The sequence below is a fragment of the Gracilinanus agilis genome, chromosome 2, assembly GCF_016433145.1.
Source record: "Gracilinanus agilis isolate LMUSP501 chromosome 2, AgileGrace, whole genome shotgun sequence".
NCBI lineage: Eukaryota > Metazoa > Chordata > Mammalia > Didelphimorphia > Didelphidae > Gracilinanus > Gracilinanus agilis.
The window spans coordinates 339,372,626-339,391,257 of record NC_058131.1 but is presented as its reverse complement, the minus strand read 5'-3'; the positions used below and the strand labels follow the sequence as shown (position 1 = coordinate 339,391,257).

Here is an 18,632-nt window from a genome sequence, read left to right as displayed (position 1 = left end):
GGAGCAAGTTTATTCATTAGTTACCTTATTGTACATCAACTCATGAAATATCCCCCTAATATTAAATGTATAGTTTCATTCTTAAAAATCTATGGCAAGGCTAAAAGATGGCTTGCCCTTTGATCCAGCCATACCATTGCTGGGTTTGTACCCCAAAGAGATCATAAGACTTGTACAAAAATATTTATAGCTGTGTTCTTTGTGGTGGCAAAAAACTGGAAAATGAGGGTATGCCCTTCAATTGGGGAATGGGCTGAACAAACTGTGGTATCTGTTGGTGGTGGAATACTATTGTGCTCAAAGGAATAATAAACTGGAGGAATTCCACGTGAACCGGAAAGACCTCCAGGAATTGATGCAGAGTGAAAGGAGCAGAATCAGGAGAACCTTATACACAGAGAGGGATACACTGTGGCACAATCGAATGTAATGGACTTCTTTACTAGCAGCAATGCAATGATCCAGGACAATTCTGAGGGATTTATGGAAAAGAACGCTACCCATATTCAGAAGAACTACAGGAGTGGAAGCACAGAAGAAAAACAATTGCTTGAACACATGGGTTGAGGCGGACATGATTTGGGATGTAAACTCTAAACGACCACCTTAGTACAACTATCAATAATATGGAAATAGGTCATAATTGATGACACATGAGGAAACCAGTAGAAATGCACGTTGGCTACCGGGGAGGGGGGGATTGGTGGGAAAGAGTAAAAACCATGAATCATGTAACCATGGAAAAATTTTTTCTAAAAAAAAAATAAAATTATAATCTCTCTAGGTTAAAAAATTTTTTTTTAATCTATGGCAAGGTTTTGGTTGTATATGAGCATACTCTTACAACAATGACCAATATGGAAGTAAATGTGCTTTATATGAAAAAAACAACTAAAAAAATTAAAATCTATGGCAAAGTAATCAAATACAAGTTGTATCCACATGAATATTTATTGTATTTTTGAATATTTGTTTAATACTAAGATAATACAGAAAAGAAATAATTCTAACCAAAGGAACAGTTTTTTCCCTTAATAAGAGCATTAGATTTATAATAAAAGTATTTAGTGTCTACAATAAACTAGAATAGTTATACAACCATGCAAGGAAAATCCCTAATACTTCTGTAGAAATACTTCTATACCTTGCCTGAATTACTAGCAACCCCCCAAAGAGTAACCCTTAAAAAAATAATGTTCAAACAGCAACCCAACAGAGTCAAAATAAAGTTATCAGCATTATTTAAAATAATGCATGCTATAAAGGATTCAACGAAAAGCTAGCTAAAATCTTGTGCTTTACAAGGTAAAGGAAGGCTCTTTGGCATATAAGGTATTTTCCATTAAAAACACCAAAAAGTTAGCAGCCTGCAGGAAGGGGGCTCCATTGGCAGGATAGGCAGCACTGCTGGCAAGAGCTCATTATGGTATTATACCCAAAGTCAGCTAACAGGAAGCATCAGTCACCGGTAAGAAGGGTACGGTGCAATATCCCGAATGGCAAGTAAATTGTTGCCAACCCCAAGTGGTGTCGTGGTATAACTCCCAGGATTACAGCCCAGATAGCTTTCAGCCAAAATTGTTCTCCTGGATAGCAAGGTCAGCATGTGATTGAGCCGGGACCTGATGCCGGTAAAGTGAAACGCTCTCTCTTTATTTAAGTTTCTAAAAGAGTCCCTGGGGCACGCTTCCCGGTGGCGGTTGCCAGAGTATTTGGGATACCCAGGATGCAGAAACTCGGTAGCCCTGGTAGAGGAATGGGAGCCAACAGAGCTTGCCACAGAGCCTTGGGAAGACAAAGAAGAAAAGGACTTCACGCTGGAAGATGTAGATGGGGCAGTGGACATTTTAGATGCTGGGGATACATCTTTCGAGCGGGTCCCCTGAGAAAAAGGCAGCTCTCCAGGCTCGCCTACAGTCTGGGTGGTGATAGATTTTGAGAAAACCACTGTCTGGGAGCCAGTCACTCGGGTAGCAATCACGGTTTGGGTACTGTTACACTCTGTCGGGATGCAGGTTTGGGTCCCCACATGATACGCCCTTATCGCCGGCATCTTCTCCCACGGCTCCGTTTGGGTGGCAGCATCACTTGCCTTTATGAACTCTAACTCAGCCTCTTGACTTAGGCAGTCCTCCTCGCTGATGGTGGAAGTCTTGGCATCATAGCAGTTGTTCTCCAGCTTCACTTCTGCGGGTACCTCTGAGTCCTCGGCCTTGTTGGGAGTACTGGAGAGTCTGGCCAGCCGCCTCCTCAGAAGGTTTCCCAGCGTGAGTTCCTTAGACGAGGATTTTCTGTTGATCAGGTGGTCAAACTTGTCGCTGCTCCTACACACGGACAGGAGCTTGGGACTGATCGGTTTTGATTGGGCATAGAGGATCCGGAACTCTAAGTCAAAATGTTCAACCACCTGGCCTGACAGAATCACCAAGTTGCTGCTATTTAATTTGCCATCAGTCCAGGTAAAGCTAAAGAGTAAAAAAAAAAAAATTATTGAAAACAATTCAGTTGTTACTTTTATGTCTTAAAGTATGATTGTCAGTGGATTCATGCTATTAAAGCTTTGGTGGTATCATGACCACCAGAAATTTAAATTTAAGCCAGTTATGGATACAACTATAGAAACATATAGACAAAACTAGTTATGACTATGAAGTACAGTAATGGCTTTTTAAATCCTTACCTCCTATCTTAGAACCATACTGTGTATTGGTTTTAAGGCAGAAGAGCAGTAAGGGATAGGTAGTGGGGGTTAAGTGACATACCCAGGATCACATAGCTAGGAAGTGTCGGAGGCCAGAGTTGAACCCAGGACCTCTCGTCAATGCTTTTTTTAAAAAACAAAAATATGAGAACTCATGCTTCTGAGAAAATGTTTCATCATGGTAGACAAAGCACCAAAGATGAAGTCTAACTCCTCAGTATGGTATGAGTGTAATCCTCAGGTCACAAAGTTTCCACTCACAGTGTACAAGTTCTGGCAAGTTTTCTATCAAGCTAAAAGTAGTCTGAGTATTAACCTTGTGATGGGCCAAATGTCTTCTGTCCTGGGTCCAACCTAAGTATGGGAAGGTATAGAACCAGAAGGCTAACCATCAGGGAATGCTGTATTTGGGGCCACATCAATTCACAAAACTCTAAGGTGTGGAAGGGCACCAATCTGTATTAGTAAAGTTATTAGCCACTCTCAACAAAACTGTAGGGTTTTTCTAGAACATTTTTTTTTCTTTGTAGGGGCAGAGGGTTGGGAAAGGAGTGAATCAGATTCATGATATCATTGGCTTAGAGGAATCTGGAGAAGAAATTCCCTCTCTCAATACAAATCTGCAACATACAGTTTTAGAAAGTTTTCTGGGCACAAAGAGGTTAGCTGGCTTGCTCAGTTATACAGCCAATGTGTGCCGGAGGCAAGATTTGAAACTAGGCGTTCCAGACTCCAAGGCCAATATTCTATATGCTAGTCCATGCTGTTTCTCTGTTCTAGAATTAAATAGTCATTTCATTGAATAAAAATAACTACAATGGGGGAAAACCAAACATATTGCAAAAACAAAAAACCCTTTAATTCAGAAGAATTTGTAGTTAACTCAAGAGTTTGATACTTACCCATAAGAGCCAGTTGCCACTCTAATGCCATCAATTAACATGAATTTTTCATGGATCTTCCCAACAATTTTAGTGCCTGACCTTGTATAGTATATATTTCCAGTAATAGTTCGAACAGTCATAAGCTGTTTTAAAAGAAAAAATAATAAAGTCTTGATAAAACTTAATAAGCACTATTATCCAACATACCAATGATATAAAACAAGATTCATTAACAGTTGCCAATGAGGCTTACTTGTTGGCAGACAAATGTCAGGTAACTACCTACACCCATCTGGGATAATTGCCAATCTACACTCCAGAATCAAATCTAATCTCTCACTCATATTGCCATATGCCACCTCTCCATCTAGAATTGCAGTGTCAAACTCAAATAGAAACAGGGCCACTAAACTGTACAGAAAGATCCTTGCATACTATGTATTACCTTAGAAAACCACATTTTAACATTTTCTATCTTCTGTTGTATTTTTATTATTTTTTTGTTAAATATTTCCCAATTACATTAAAAAAAAAACAAAAACCTTCCCTTCTGGCTTAGAATTGATACTAAGGATTGGTTCTAAGGCAGAAGAACAGTAAACACTAAATAATTGGGGTTAAGTGACTTATCCAGGGTCACATAGCTAGGAAGTATCTGAGGTCACATTTGAATCCAAGATCTCCTGTCTCCAGGCCTGGGTTTCTATCCACTGAGCCACCCAGCTATCCCTCTTCCTCCACCAAATTACATTTTAAACTGGTTCTAGCAATACTTGGAAGTGTTGTGGACTGCATTCCAGTGTTCCAGACCATTCTCTCAACAGTCTTATTTCTTAAGTCTATTTGTAAAGCACTCAAATAAGGTATTAGAATTTTTGTATATCTGCTTCATCATTAACTAAAAACCCAGCCCCCAAATTAATTTTGGAACAGATTTTGGTAAATATGGAAAAACTTTTAGAAAAAGCTACAAATAAATAATGGAAAGTCATCATTTGGGAGCCCTCGCCTACCTTCCTCTCCCAAGCAGCAAAGCTAATTCAGTACTATAGCTACTCTTTTGAATCCTATCTGCACTGACAAAAGAAATTTACTACAATATAGCTGCGAGTTGCCTATCACTAAGGGACAGCAGCACAGAGGTCTGCTCCATTAAAAAAATGGCACAAGCAGTGTGGCGCAGAATAGGGTTTTCAAGTCTATTAGCTAATGCTACACTTGTCCTCATCAGCTGCAATGCTGCCAATAGAGCCTTAAAGATGGGGCTGGCACTGCTGTAAACCATAGATTTGATCATAGTCTTTCCAACAGCTTTATTTTCTTATTTTCAGACTTGATGTCAATTTCCTTCCAAGCTGTGTGTCTGGGATTATCTGCTTAGTTGAGTAAGAGGATTGGAAACTTAAGACTTTCATTAACACTTTAATGGCAACACAGGCTATCAAAAACCTCTTAATAGTCTGTTCTTAGTTTCTTTATCACAGAAGGAAGAGGGATATGGGGAAGCAGAATGAACCTGAGCTCCTATAAAAATGCTCCAAAAACTGCAAAGAGAACTATTTAATAAAAAGCAGTTATATTTGGGGCTTAAGTAGTAAACAACAGATGCCAGCCAACAGCTAACTTTACTAAATCCAAGCGCTCATGTATTGTAAAACTGTTGCTCTAACTTCATTTATTTTGCTGGCAATATGATTTTTTTCTGAGAAGCAAATGGCGTAGTGAATAAAGATACGGCCTCCAAAATAAGGAAGATCTGGATTCTAGTTTCACCTCTGATGTGTACTATCTATATCACTCTGGGCAAGTCAAAACTTCTTTGATCCCAAGAAACTCCAAGACTATAAAGTGTAGAATGAACACATATCAATCTCTCCTGGTATGGGGAGTTTCCTCATTAGGAGCTTGCTGTATTAATAAACCCACAGGTCTGGGTCAGTGTTCTTTTCCATTAACATTATCAGATGAATATGGTTATAATTAAGGTTAAATTCAAAATCTGGCCTTGGATGTTTATTGGCTGTGTGACTCTGGACAAATCATTTAACTTTTGTCTGCCTTCGCTTCCCCATCTGTAAAATGAGAATAATAATAGCACCTACCTCCCAGGGTTGTTGTGGGGATAAAATGAGTTAATAGTGTTTTGTAAACCTTGAAGCATATATTTTGAATATGAAACATGTATTAAATTTTAATCGTGATCAGAATAAGGGGAAAAATCCTCAAATTTCACATGAAATTAGAAGTCTACTAAACGTAGAAACAAATACAATCAGTTCTGAAGTAGCTTACAGGACAATGGCTCACTAAAATAGCTATAGTATTAATCTATCTCCTAGACAGGAAGTCAATAAAATAAATGAATAAATGTAATCCGTGGCAATCTATTCTCCCTTACCATAGATACTTTGGTACAAACCTTTTCCTGTTCAGGATGGACTCTTAGATTCGCACACATGTCCAGGAAGTGACGGATCAGAGCCTGGTCCAAAAGAATATACACGGCCACCCCTTGCTTCCTACATACTTCTTGTAGGTCTCTGAAGATGTCAATATCTGTGAATGACTCCATAACCACAGCAATAACCTATGGCAAGGGGGAAAAGGGTTACTTCACAGCAAGGGAGATGTACACTTAGTTGTCAAGACTGAATCTCCTAAATGAGAGCAGACGAAGAGGACTTTAACCCCACAATACCTATCTACCCCCCCACCAGCATTATCCATTTCCTCCTCTCAATTTCCTAAGCCCAGTATCTCCTTTGCACTTCATTTATTAAATATGTTCAAACCATTCTGATCTTCATAGACAATTATTGTATGGTCTGGTTATCTTTCAATTTTCTTTTTACTTCCAGATTCCCCAAATGTAATTTATGGCCTCCACCTCCAGTTCTAATAGATGCCTTCTTCTGAAAGCCTTGCAAACTGAATTCAACTTTGATTCCCTTCCCAAAACCACTCTCTTCAAAGTCATCATGTCAACTCCATCAACCTTTCTTTAGCTCTCAACCTCTTTGTCATTTCACATTGTCAACTTGATTAAACTTTTCCCTTCTTTGACTTCTGTGATACATTTTACTGTTTGTCCTTTTCCCTCTCCAATCATTCTTTTTTCACTTCCTTTTCTGGCTCTTCTCCTTTCTTCCAATCTCTCACTTGGGATGCTCCCCAAGGACCTGGCTCTTCCTTCTCTACACTTGCTCCTTGATTTAGTGTATCCTTTATCAGGAGTACCATCCTTTTAGAAGCCTGGGATTCATTTCCATCCCATTCATCTCTAGGTAATGACATCAACTGTAAAGAAAGGCAAAATGGTAAAAGGACACTACATTTAGAGTCCAAAGTCCAAAGCTAGAATAACAAGTAGCTCTACCACTGAATTGTGTAACCTTAGTCAAATTATTTCCCTTCTCTGAACTTGTTTCCTCCTCTAAAATGAGAAGAGTAGACTAGATGATGTCTAAGGTCCTTTCCAGCTCTAAATCCCAAGATCGCCTCTAAGAGGATGACCTCTCTATAGGGTCACAGATTTAGAGCTTGAAAGGAAACTCGTAGGTCATCAAGGCCAATCTCACTTAATAGATGGGGAAATTGAGGTCCAAGGAGGTTAAGTGACTTGCCCAGGATCACAGTACAGTAAGTACCTAAAGTTAGATTCAAAACCAGATCAACCAGAAACTGTAAACCTCATGAAGGTACATATCATCATTTGTTCATCTTTGCATTAGCCCAGCACTCAGCAAAGTATTCAGGCCAAAATATGTACAAAATATATCTGTATAGTTGGCTTCTAACATAGAAATTCAACTGGCTCATGAGTAGCATATATAATTCTATAATTTGGGATTTGGCCCACTCCATCTCCAAAGAAGACGACTTACACTTTTATGGGAAGCAAGAAGTGGACTATAGCTTGGTACTCACTCCTTCATCCCCCCACCCTCCCTGCTTCTAAGATGTATATAAGGCTAGACTTATATCTACCTATAATACCTGTAAATCTTAGGGTCCAAATGGTTTAAAAATCAAAATGGTTTTCCCTGGTTGCTTGTAAGGGTAGGTTAACACTTAGCTTGTACTCTTGCTAGCTCAGCTATGTCTCACAAGATGCTGGTTATGCAAGAAAACAATCATGGATAGCGAGGTAAATCTGTGTCAAAGAAGCAATAAACAAGTCAAAGAAGATATGTGGATTAAAGGAAGCGACAGAATTCACAGATACAAATTAGTTTTTCAGGATGAGATCAGATCTAGGTTCAACCAAGGAAAGATGTCAAAGTGGAGAACCTGCTCTTAGCAATAATTAGGAAAGGAAGGAAATAGGCATTTATAATATGCCTACTGTGTGCCAGGCCCTGTGCCAAGCAGTTTACAAAAATAATCTCATTTGATTATCACAACAACCCTTCAAGGTAGGTGTTATTATTATTTCTCTTTTACATTTGAGAAAAAAGCTGAACAAAATTTTAAGAGACTTGCCCAGTGCCACACAGTTAGTAAGTGTCTGAGATTGATTGAATTTGAACTCAGGTCTTCCTGACACCAGACCCATTCCTCAATCTGTTGGACCACCTAGTTTTCTAGGGGTTTAGGCACTTAGAATCAAGGGACCAATTGGGATCTAACTTCCTTATGTCTCCAGTGCTGGGGAGATCTCCAGTTTGCCATTCAAAAATTTGTGCTTGCCCCTCTTTACCTCTCTTCCCATCTCCTAGAAATCTGAATTTCAGAATCCAAAGGCCCTTCTCCACTTGTACACAGTGTCATGGGCTCAGAGATCTCTCAGCCAATTTGGAGTTGTGTTTCTTCCCCCCATTCCTATCACCTACAAAGCACACAGTGCCAAAGGGCTGTCTCTCAGGGAAACATCTACCCTGCCTGGCCAAGGATTTACATGGTTGCCTGACTAGACAGAGGAGTAACATACACATCTTGATTTGATAGGAGACATATTCTAAGAAACACCTCAATAAACTTCCCTATAAAGTACTCTGTATGCAAAGTTAGATTATAGATTGCTAACACAAGGTATTGGTTCTTTGACTCTGACACTATTTACATGAAGAACGATTACTACATTTGATCAGTTTTACACCCTCTCCACGTTGTCTGTATTTACATTATTGTAGTCATGATGTGTATTTTTTTGGCTCTTTATTCACCTTGCCTCACTTCATACAAGTCTTCCCATGTTTCTTGGAATTCTTCATATTCATCATTCCTTATGGCATAGTAATATTCCATTACATTTACATAATATAATTTGCTCAGCCACTCCTTATTCCCTGGGTACATATTTTGTTTCCATCTTTTTTTTGTTACTACAAGTATTGCTGCTATGAATATTTTTACTGGTTGGGTTCTTTCTTTAAACTTTAACAGTATCATTAAAAAAAAGATTTAAAACATGAACTTCCAAATAAATATATCCCTCCCTTTCTCCCCTATCCAAGCCATCTTTTGTAACAATGAAACGTAAAAGGGGTCGGGGGCTCATTTCAAAACTAACCAAAATAATCAGTCATTACTGATGCTATATATCCATAGACACTCCCCTTTTGTGAATAAGGAAAGTGGATGTACTTTCTCCTCTATTCTTTGTGGCAGCCTGGCTTCATTATTATAATTTCATATTTGTATTTTTGTTGTTCTTTCAGTAATCAGCATGCACATTGTTTTCTGTTTCTATTTATTTGACTTTAAATCAGTTCATGTACATCTTTCCATGTTTCTCTGTTCATGGTCATCTGTTCTTGGGGCACAGTAATATTGCATTTCAGTCATATACTACAATTTATTAGCCTTTGCCAATTGATGGGCATCTACTTTGTTTTCAGTTCTTTCCTACTAAAGAAAAAAAGTGCCACTATACATATTTTTTTGTTTTTGTTTTTGTTTTTTTTAATTTTAAACCCTTAACTTCTGTGTATTGACTTATAGGTGGAAGAGTGGTAAGGGTAGGCAATGGGGGTCAAGTGACTTGCCCAGGGTCACACAGCTGGGAAGTGTCTGAGGCCAGATTTGAACCTAGGACCTCCCGTCTCTAGGCCTGACTCTCAATCCACTGAGTTACCCAGCTGCCCCCACTATACATATTTTGACAGATATGAAACTTTTCCTTTTTTATCTTTGACTTCTTTGAATAAGGTATAGACATCAGCATAAGTCTCAATTGCTTTTCAGAATTAGCAAACTAATTCACAGATCCAATATTAGCATATGTGAAAATAAGAGTCATTTCTGTCAATAATCTCCTTGGGCAAATAGTTCCCAGCAGAAGACTTCTGGATAGACAAGCAGATGAATAATCTCGCATAATTCCAAATTGATTTCCAAAATAGTTGAATCAATTCATAGTTTTATATGCATGTTGGTGGAGGGGAGGAGAAGACTGACAGAACAGGTCCTAGACCTGTGGTTTTAGTCGTACAGGGCACTCCCAGCATAGAAACTCCCTTCAGTCATGCAGGAGATAATTTGGCCTCCGAGAAAGGATTTCAACACTGAGAGATTAAATGTTTTGCCCCAAATCAGAACCTTGTCCCAATCCTGCCAAATCTTGCCCCAAAGTCAGAAAATGTTAGAAGTAGGAGTTGAACTTGGGCCTTCCTGACTGGGTTATCCACTATATTCTGTTGCTTCTCCAGAGGGGATGTTAGCTAAAAGCTTTCAGTTTGCTGACAAGACTTAGCACTGGCCCTGAAGTTATTAGTCACGTCCTTTTGGGCCTCCACAGGAACAATACCTGGTGGCATATGATTACTTTCCAACAAGGCTGTGTAGGTGCTGCTTACATGCCAAACACCCTTACAAGTCCATACAAAGAGAGCTAACTACTTGCCTAAAGCCAAAATTAAGAAAGACTTAACGCTGCATTTTCAGTACACTCATTGGAAGCTGTAGGTCTTGGCTGCTTGTCTTACCAATCTGCTAGCAAAAACAGAGGCCTTTTGTCTACTTTGGCCATGTGCCTAGAATTTCTTGCTCTGCCCAGGTCTGGGAAAATTAAGTATTCTCTTCAGTCATCTTCCTCCTCACTACCTCCTCCAACCTGGACAGTACCCTAAAAAGTGGTGGTTCCAGCAAAATGGAAGACAGGACTTAGAAATGTGTGAGTAGGAAATGGGATAGTATTACTAAATTGGGAACAGCTTCTCAAGTTTTCAATTGCAGCCTATAAATATTGTATTAGAAATATAAATCAATTATGGAATAAAAGTAAGGACCAAATGTCAAGATTCTGTGATCTCTCATTTTCTGCCTCCTCACTTAACCGCTCCACCACCTATCTAATTCTCCTGTGATGTTATCTAACCAGATCTACTTATCCATTTAATAAATGCTTGCTGAATTGACTTAAAGAACACAGGTATGTTATTCCTGGATCACTGCCTTCAAATACTATCATGAAAAGCTTTATTCTTTTTAAAAATACCTTGGAATTAGGCCTCACAGCATCAACATCTTCACATCACTTGAATCTCTTGGATGTCATTCACCCATGCTTGCCCTCAATCTTTTGAAAAAGGTAAAGAAAGTTCCATTGCACTTGGCCATAGATTTTCCTGCCCCCCAGGCAAGGAAGGGACCTGAGTGGCTTCGGATTCTAATCTTGTAAGAATAACTGATTTCCTCAAAGTGAAATAACTGCCAAGTTTTGAAACAAACTGGGAAATAGTAGGGCTTCTCTAAAAGCGATCTAAGGAGAAGTGCAACCTTCTTTCCAAATCAAATATTGACTTGTCATTTAATAGAACAACGGCATGAGTAATGCCATGATGTTATATTAAGCATTAGATTCTTGCTCACTATTAATTTCATTGACTTCATAAATGTTACACCCTCTCCCATTTGGACTGTGAAAGACAGATCTAAAAGTCAGCCCACGCACTCCACTGGGTCTCTTTGGGGGTCTTAAAGATTTCCTCTTTCTCCATTTTGTTTGTACCTTAAAACCTAATAAGCATAAAGATGGCTAACTAAGCGGCAAATTCTAGTCTTAGAGATACTCATTAGAAAGTGATCCATTTCTCACAAGGGGTGGTGTTTCTTGCTGGTTGTCTAGCTAGATACCTATGAGATAACTCATGCCTGACCAGAATATGAAATAAACTTGGCCGGGTGTTTGTAGAACCTTGATAAAAGAATCTTTTTTCCTTACAGCCTCCCAACCCCATCTTGTGTTCCTGGGAATATCTGGTCATATTGCTTCAAACTGTTTGACTAAAACCACATGAGAAACTCTAGGCTAGAATAAAAATCAGACATAATTCCCACTACCTGAGGTCTAACAAAGACTAAGGAAGAGAAGCAAAAGGAATGCTCCACCCTCAAGAGCCTAGCACATGCCGCACCCCACTCTGAGAATACACTCCATTTCCCCATTTGTTCATACAAGATAGAACCCGCTCTTTTAGGTCACAGGATCATAAAATGTTAGAGCTGGAAGGAATCCTAAAGATCATTTAGTCCAACCCCTATTTTGCAGATAAAGGATTGGGATTTGATGATTTCTCTAGAAAAAGATAGATTTACAAACATCCTTCAAGTTATAACTAATGTTAACAAAGTTGGCTGAACTATTTACTGATCTGTTTATAGATTTGATGATCAAGGACTCAGGGAGGGCCTTGATTTTTATATAAGTTTAACAATGACATCTATGAGCCACGTATTTTCTTGTTTGTTATGAAGGTGAAAGTTAAGGATTCTGACCTTTATTTCTCAATTACAGTAGGGTCCCCTCATCTGAAGTTTCATTTTCTGTTGTTTGAGTTAACTGCAATCGGAGGTTCTCTTGTGAAGGGCTAGAAGTGCACCTGTGGAAGCAGTCAGCCCTAGCAGAAATCTCTTCTGCTTCCACTTTCACTTTTTAAAAGTTTTTTTTGGGGGGGCGAGAGAAGACTTAGAGGGGAGGAACCACATGGAGGTTGGCAAATTTGAGGTTTCCACCATTCAAAGTAGAAACATAGCCCTACTGTAATTATTGGATAAGTCTCACTCCAACTCAGATCAAGAGATAGGATGATGGAAAAAGCTACAGCCTTACACTGGAAATTGGAAACTACAGAATATACTACAATACTGCAGTGGTTTGAGGGAGAAAAAAAAAAGAATCATCTCTCTTCCATGCATTAATTTTCTTTTGTCTAAAATAGTGATATCTTTGATATAAGGAAGGAAAGCATTTTTTAAGCACCCACTACTTGCCAGGCACTGTGCTAAGGACTTTATATTATCTCATTTGCTGGAAAAACTCTTAAGACAACTTCTGAAGAAACAGATGAGGAAAGCATCTTTCTTTTTTCAGTAGAAAGTTCTGGGAAAATTAGGATGTAGAATACTACATACATTGTCACATATAGTCTCTGTTCTGGTTGGTTTCATTGAACTATTTTTTTGGTACAGGGAAGACCTTAGGCAGGGAAAAAGTGTCAAAACTTTTTTTTTGACAAAGACAACTTCTGAAGAATTCAAAGATTTATGCATGAAAGTACTACAAACTTGGGGATCAGGATTGTCTCTCTCTCTCTCTTTTTAATTTTTATTTAGAATATTTTTCCATAGTTACATGATTCATAATGCCCCCTTTCCTGCTCTCTCCTCCCCCCTCCCAAAGCCGACAAGCAGTTCCACTGAGTTATACATGTATCATTGTTCAAAATAATTCTATGTTATTCATATTTGCAGTAGAGTGATCATTTAACATCAAAACCCTAATCACATCCCTATTGCACTATGTGATTGAGCATATAGTTTTCTAATGAATTTCTGGTTCCATAGTTCTTTCTCTGGATGTGGATGGCATTCTTTCTCACAAGTTTCTCTGGATTGTCCTGGGTCGTTGCATTGCTGTTGGTAGAAAAGTCTGTTACATTCGACTGTGCTATTATGTATCATCAGTCTCTGTGTACAATGTTCTCCTGGTTCTGCTCCTTTTGCTCTGTATCAATTCCTGGAGGTTGTTCCAGTTCACATGGGAATCCTCCATTTCTTTATTCCTTTCAGCACAATAATATTCTATCACCAACATATGCCACAATTTATTCAGCCATTCCCCAAACACTGGACACTCCCTCATTTTCCAATTTTTTGCCACCACAAAGAACGCGGCTATAAATATTTTTGTACAAGTCATTTTCCTTATTATTTCTTTGGGGTATAAACCCAGGCTAGATCAAAGGGCATGCAGTCTTTTAAAGCCCTTTGCACATAGTTCCAAATTGCCCTCCAGAATGATTGGATCAATTCACAACTCCAACAGCAGTGTATTAGTGTCCCAATTTTGTTACATCCCCTCTAACATTTATCACTTTCTTTTGCTGCCATATTGGCCAGTCTGTTAGTTGTAAGGTGGTACCTCAGAGTTGATTTAATTTGCATTTCTCTAATCAGGAGGGATTTAGAACACTTTCATGTGTTTATTGATAGTTTTGATTTCATCATGTGAAAACTGCCTATTCATTCATGTCCCTTGACCATTTGTTGAGTGGGAATGGCTTGATTTTTTGTAAATTTACTTACTTCCTTATATATTTGGGGAATTAAACCTTTGTCAGAAAGTTTTGTTATAAAAATGTTCTCCCAGTTTATTGCTTTCCTTCTAATTTTGGTTGCATTGGTTTTGTCTGTACAAAACCCTTTTAATTTGATGTAATCAAAGTCATTCATTTTACATTTTGTAATGTTCTCAATCTCTTCTTTGGTCTTAAATTCGTTCATTTCCCACAGATCTGACAGGTATACTATTCTGTGTTCACCTAATTTATTTATGATTTCCCTCTTTATATTTAAGTCATTTACTCATTTTGAATTTATCTTGGTGTAGGGTGTGAGATGTTGATCTAAACCTAATTTTTCTCATATTATTTTCCAATTTTCCCAGCAGTTTTTGTCAAATAGTGAGTTCTTGTCCCAAAAGCTGGGGTCTTTGGATTTATTGAACACTAGATTGCTGAGGTCATATACCCCAAGTCTTCTTCTTTCTATCTCTTAGCCAGTACCATATTGTTTTGATGACCACTGCTTTATAGTATAGTTTAATATCTGGTACTGCTGGGCCCCCATCCTTCACATTTTTTTTCATTATTTCCCTTGATATTCTTGATCGATTGTCACTCTTTTAAAAAATATTTTGTTTTAAAGATGTTGGAAACCACCTGGTCATCATATACTTCAACTTGCTTTCCTCAAAAATGAAATGAAGCCAGAAGAGATCAACCATATAAAGTAAACAGCATCAGTAGAACTTGAAAGTGGAACTTCTGAATGACCAGGGCTCTGATGTGTGATTCTTAAACCTTTCTGTCCCCAAAACACTTTCAGGGGCCACAAAGTCAAAACTATTTTTATAATAATACTGAGATGTTATTTGTCTTTTATAATATTCTTTCCTTTCCAACTACATATCTGTGCAAGGTTAAATTTCTTCACATACTTCAACCAATGACTGACTGCAGAAACAATTATGACAACGCAGGTATTTTCTATTAAGTTCAATTTTAAAGAGATTAAAAAATATGTCAAAGGAGGCTACTCTTCTCAATCATTTCTTTAATTTTGGAAGTTATTTTCATAAGTTTATACTTGTGTTGATCTATAATTAACACTCTTTTTTAACTGAATAATTATTTTAAAATTTTACCAGTTTGGGGGCAGCTAGGTGGCACAGGAGATAGAGTACCAGGACTGGAGTTGTGAGGATATGGGTTAAAATGTGACCTCAGACACTAACTAGCTGTGGAATACTGAGCAAGTCACTTAACCTCAATTGCCTAGCCCTTAGCACTCTTCTACCTTGGAATTGACATTTAGTATTGATTCTAAGACGGAAGGGAAAGGTTTAAAAATAAATAAATAAAAATGTACCAGTTTCATTTCTAAGATGGTAATACTGATAAATATAAAGCATATAAACCGAAAGCTCTTCAGGGTCCTTAATATTTTTTAAAACTGTTAAAAAAGGGTCCTGTAAGCAAAAAGTTTGAGAACCTCTACCCTATGCCAAGATGCTTACAACATATTGGTGCCTATTGAATGATTTCAGTCGTGTCTAACATACAACTATTATATGAGTGAAAAAATGGGTCTGCCAAGTTCAGAACTGGTTTCCGAATTAATGAACATACATACCTACCATCTGAATTAGTACCATGACAACTACAGAAATATTTTCTTTGTATGTATTTTTATACAGTTCATGCCTCCTAAGAGAAATGTAAACTTCTTGAAGGCAAAGAATGGTTTTATTTTTGTATTACTACTATTACTACTTTTAATACTATTAATACTAAAATGAATTACTACTAGTAATACCAATTGTGTTACTACCAATATACTTAAAAGTATAGTGTGTGAGGGGGCAGTTAGATGGCTCAGTGAATAGAGAGCCAGGCCTGGAGTCAGGAGGTTCTGGGTTTGGATTTGGTCTCAGATACATCCTAGCTGTGTGATCGTAGGTAGCAGGTCACTTAACCCCCATTGCCTAACCCTTACCACTCACTCTCCTACCTTGAAACTAGTACTTAGTATTGATTCTAGGTAAGAGTTAAAAAAATTATACATATATCTATATACACATATATATGTTAATATATAATATAATATATAATAAATATATAGGGCAGCTGGGTGGCTCATGGAGCCAGGTCTAGAGATGGGAGGTCCCGGGTTCAAATCTGGCCTTAGATACTTCCTAGCCATGTGACCCTGGGCAAGTCATTTAACCCCCATTGTCTAGCCCTCATCACTCTTCTGCCTTGGAATCAATATACAGTATTCATTCTAAGATGGAAGGTAAATGTTTAATATATATATAGTACATGCATAGTAGAGGCTTAATAAAGACATGTTAAATTTAAAAAGTTGTTCTAGGCTCCATTCAAGGAATCTATTACTTAAATCCAATGTTATGGGTGCTTAAATTATTCTAAATCCAGTTCTTTTTCAGGTTATTGTTGACAAGAAGTCTCTGTCAGTCATTTCTGACTTAGTGCCTCAGTTTCCCCTCCCACTCCATAACTTTAAAACAAGTATATGTACAAATACACTTGGAATTCTGCCAGAGGAAGGTGTTTAGTCAAAGGTAGAACATTAATTTGTGTCCTACACTCAACATCCTGTGATATGGAATGCTACCTGTTGACTAATCAGGGCCCCAAAATCTATTTCCTTAAATTACCAAAGTTAATTGCTCAGGAGCTTTCCTGCTTGACATTTAACATATGAAATACATACAAAGGGCAGAGGAGGGGGGGAATCACAGAATCTTAGGTATGAGAAATAGCAACCTCAGTATGTGGGCAGTTGGGGGGCAAGGTTTTACTTAGTTCAACTGCCCACTTACTGACGGAATCCCTTTTATAGCATCCCTGACAAACGCTTCTAGGGACAGAGAGGTCATTGTCTCAGATTGTGGCCCATTCTAATAGCTATAATTGTTATAAAAATCTTCCCTAAAAAAGTAATAACATTTGTACAACCCAATGGAATTGCTTGTCAGCTCTGGGAGGGAGAGAGAGAACATGAATCATGTAAACACGGAAAAATATTTAAAAAGTAAAAACTGGGGAAAAAAATCTTCCCTATACTGAGTCAAAGATTTTACTCCCTACAACTTCTATACATTGGTCCTAGATCTGGCTTCTGGAGTAAGACAGATGTGGACCCACTTTCTAGAAGGCTCCAACTTCATCCCTCCATGTCGCTTTTTCAGATCCATCCTTGTCCATCCTCTACTTTGTCGATGTCTCTTCTAAAACATGATGCTTCTTATAACTAAAATCCATGATCCTCCAAATGTGGTTTTGCTGCCCAAGGCAGAGTTTGGTCCAGTTATTATCTCCATGGTCTGAGATCTGTATGCTAATTACTGAAGTTCACTTGTTACTTGAAGAGAACGAAAAGCTCAGTTTTAGTTTCTGTGCTTTTTACCTTTGGCTTCTAACGTATGATTTGTGAAATTGCCTGTCTTTGGAGTTAAGGCACTAGAAAAACCTTTTCCCATGGAGTAGCTTCCTAACTTTGTGGATTTGCTGCAAAGCCTCTCCATTATACCTTTCATAAAATTTCTCTAATCAGCTTTATATAAATGACAAGTCTGGTATCTTGGTAAAGGGCTGACAGCTTCAGTTCAAACCGGGTGGTACAACCTCACTCCAGGAAGGCACAAGGTACTCAGTGGGTGGAGGATTAAACAAATTGCTGGCTTAATAAGAGAGGCTGAGAGTGCATGAATACATTCCCCTTAAATTATTCCAGCATAAAGTATATAGGTGGGATGGGGCTTTTTAGAACAGGAAAATAAAATCTGTAGCAAAAACTTTTTTTTTTTAAAGCCTGCAATTTCTACTTATTTTTAATGTCAATGATATGAAAACACAAAGCTGAGGCAATAAGGCTTACAGGAAAAGTCACTAAATCTGGAATCAGGCCCTAGGTTCAAATTCTGAACCTGGATGCCCTTAGGCAAAATTACTTGACCTCAGTCTCTAAAATGAGGTTAGACTAGATCAGTGATGGGCAACTTTTTGAGCTTGGTGTGTAAAAATTAGCCAAAAATCCAAGCATAACTCGAGTGGTGTGTCACTTTGAGAAAAAACCCATAATTTCACTATCTTTATAGTTTAAATAACAAAAATGTATAATTGTAATACATAACTGCATTTAATAAATCAAAATAGGTAAATTAATATAGGTAAAATTGTCATCTATAGTGCACAGAGTGTCTACACTACACTACAGCAAATGTTTCATCCTCGGCATTGTGGCCCCATACTTCTCTGTATGCGGCCACATGCAGCCGCGTGTCATAGGTTTGCCATCACCAGACTAAATTATCCTTGAGGTCCCTTCCAGCCCTCGATTCTATGGTTCTACAATCAACCCAGAAGCTGGTTCTTTCTAATTATTATCTTCCCGACTACCACCACACCACTGCATATAATATTTGCCCTCTTTGCCACCAAATTCAATAGAGATCAAAATTCTTTGAATTTCATGTCCAAATATTTTCTCATATTCCCTGAAATTTTTTCTTGTTCACT

The 18,632-nt window shown here is 38.1% G+C and overlaps 1 protein-coding gene across 1 annotated transcript in view; it reads right to left on the bottom strand.

Moving 5' to 3' along the window:
• Window positions 1-1,462: 1,462 nt before the first annotated feature.
• Window positions 1,463-18,632, bottom strand: part of FAM83D (family with sequence similarity 83 member D) — a 32,351-nt gene continuing 15,181 nt past the window's right edge. The window contains exons 2-4 of the mRNA XM_044661568.1: window positions 6,005-6,172; window positions 3,604-3,728; window positions 1,463-2,465 (exon numbers count right to left, since the gene is read on the bottom strand). Coding sequence (XP_044517503.1) covers window positions 1,463-2,465; window positions 3,604-3,728; window positions 6,005-6,172 — 1,296 coding nt within the window. The remainder of the gene's footprint in view (window positions 2,466-3,603; window positions 3,729-6,004; window positions 6,173-18,632) is intronic.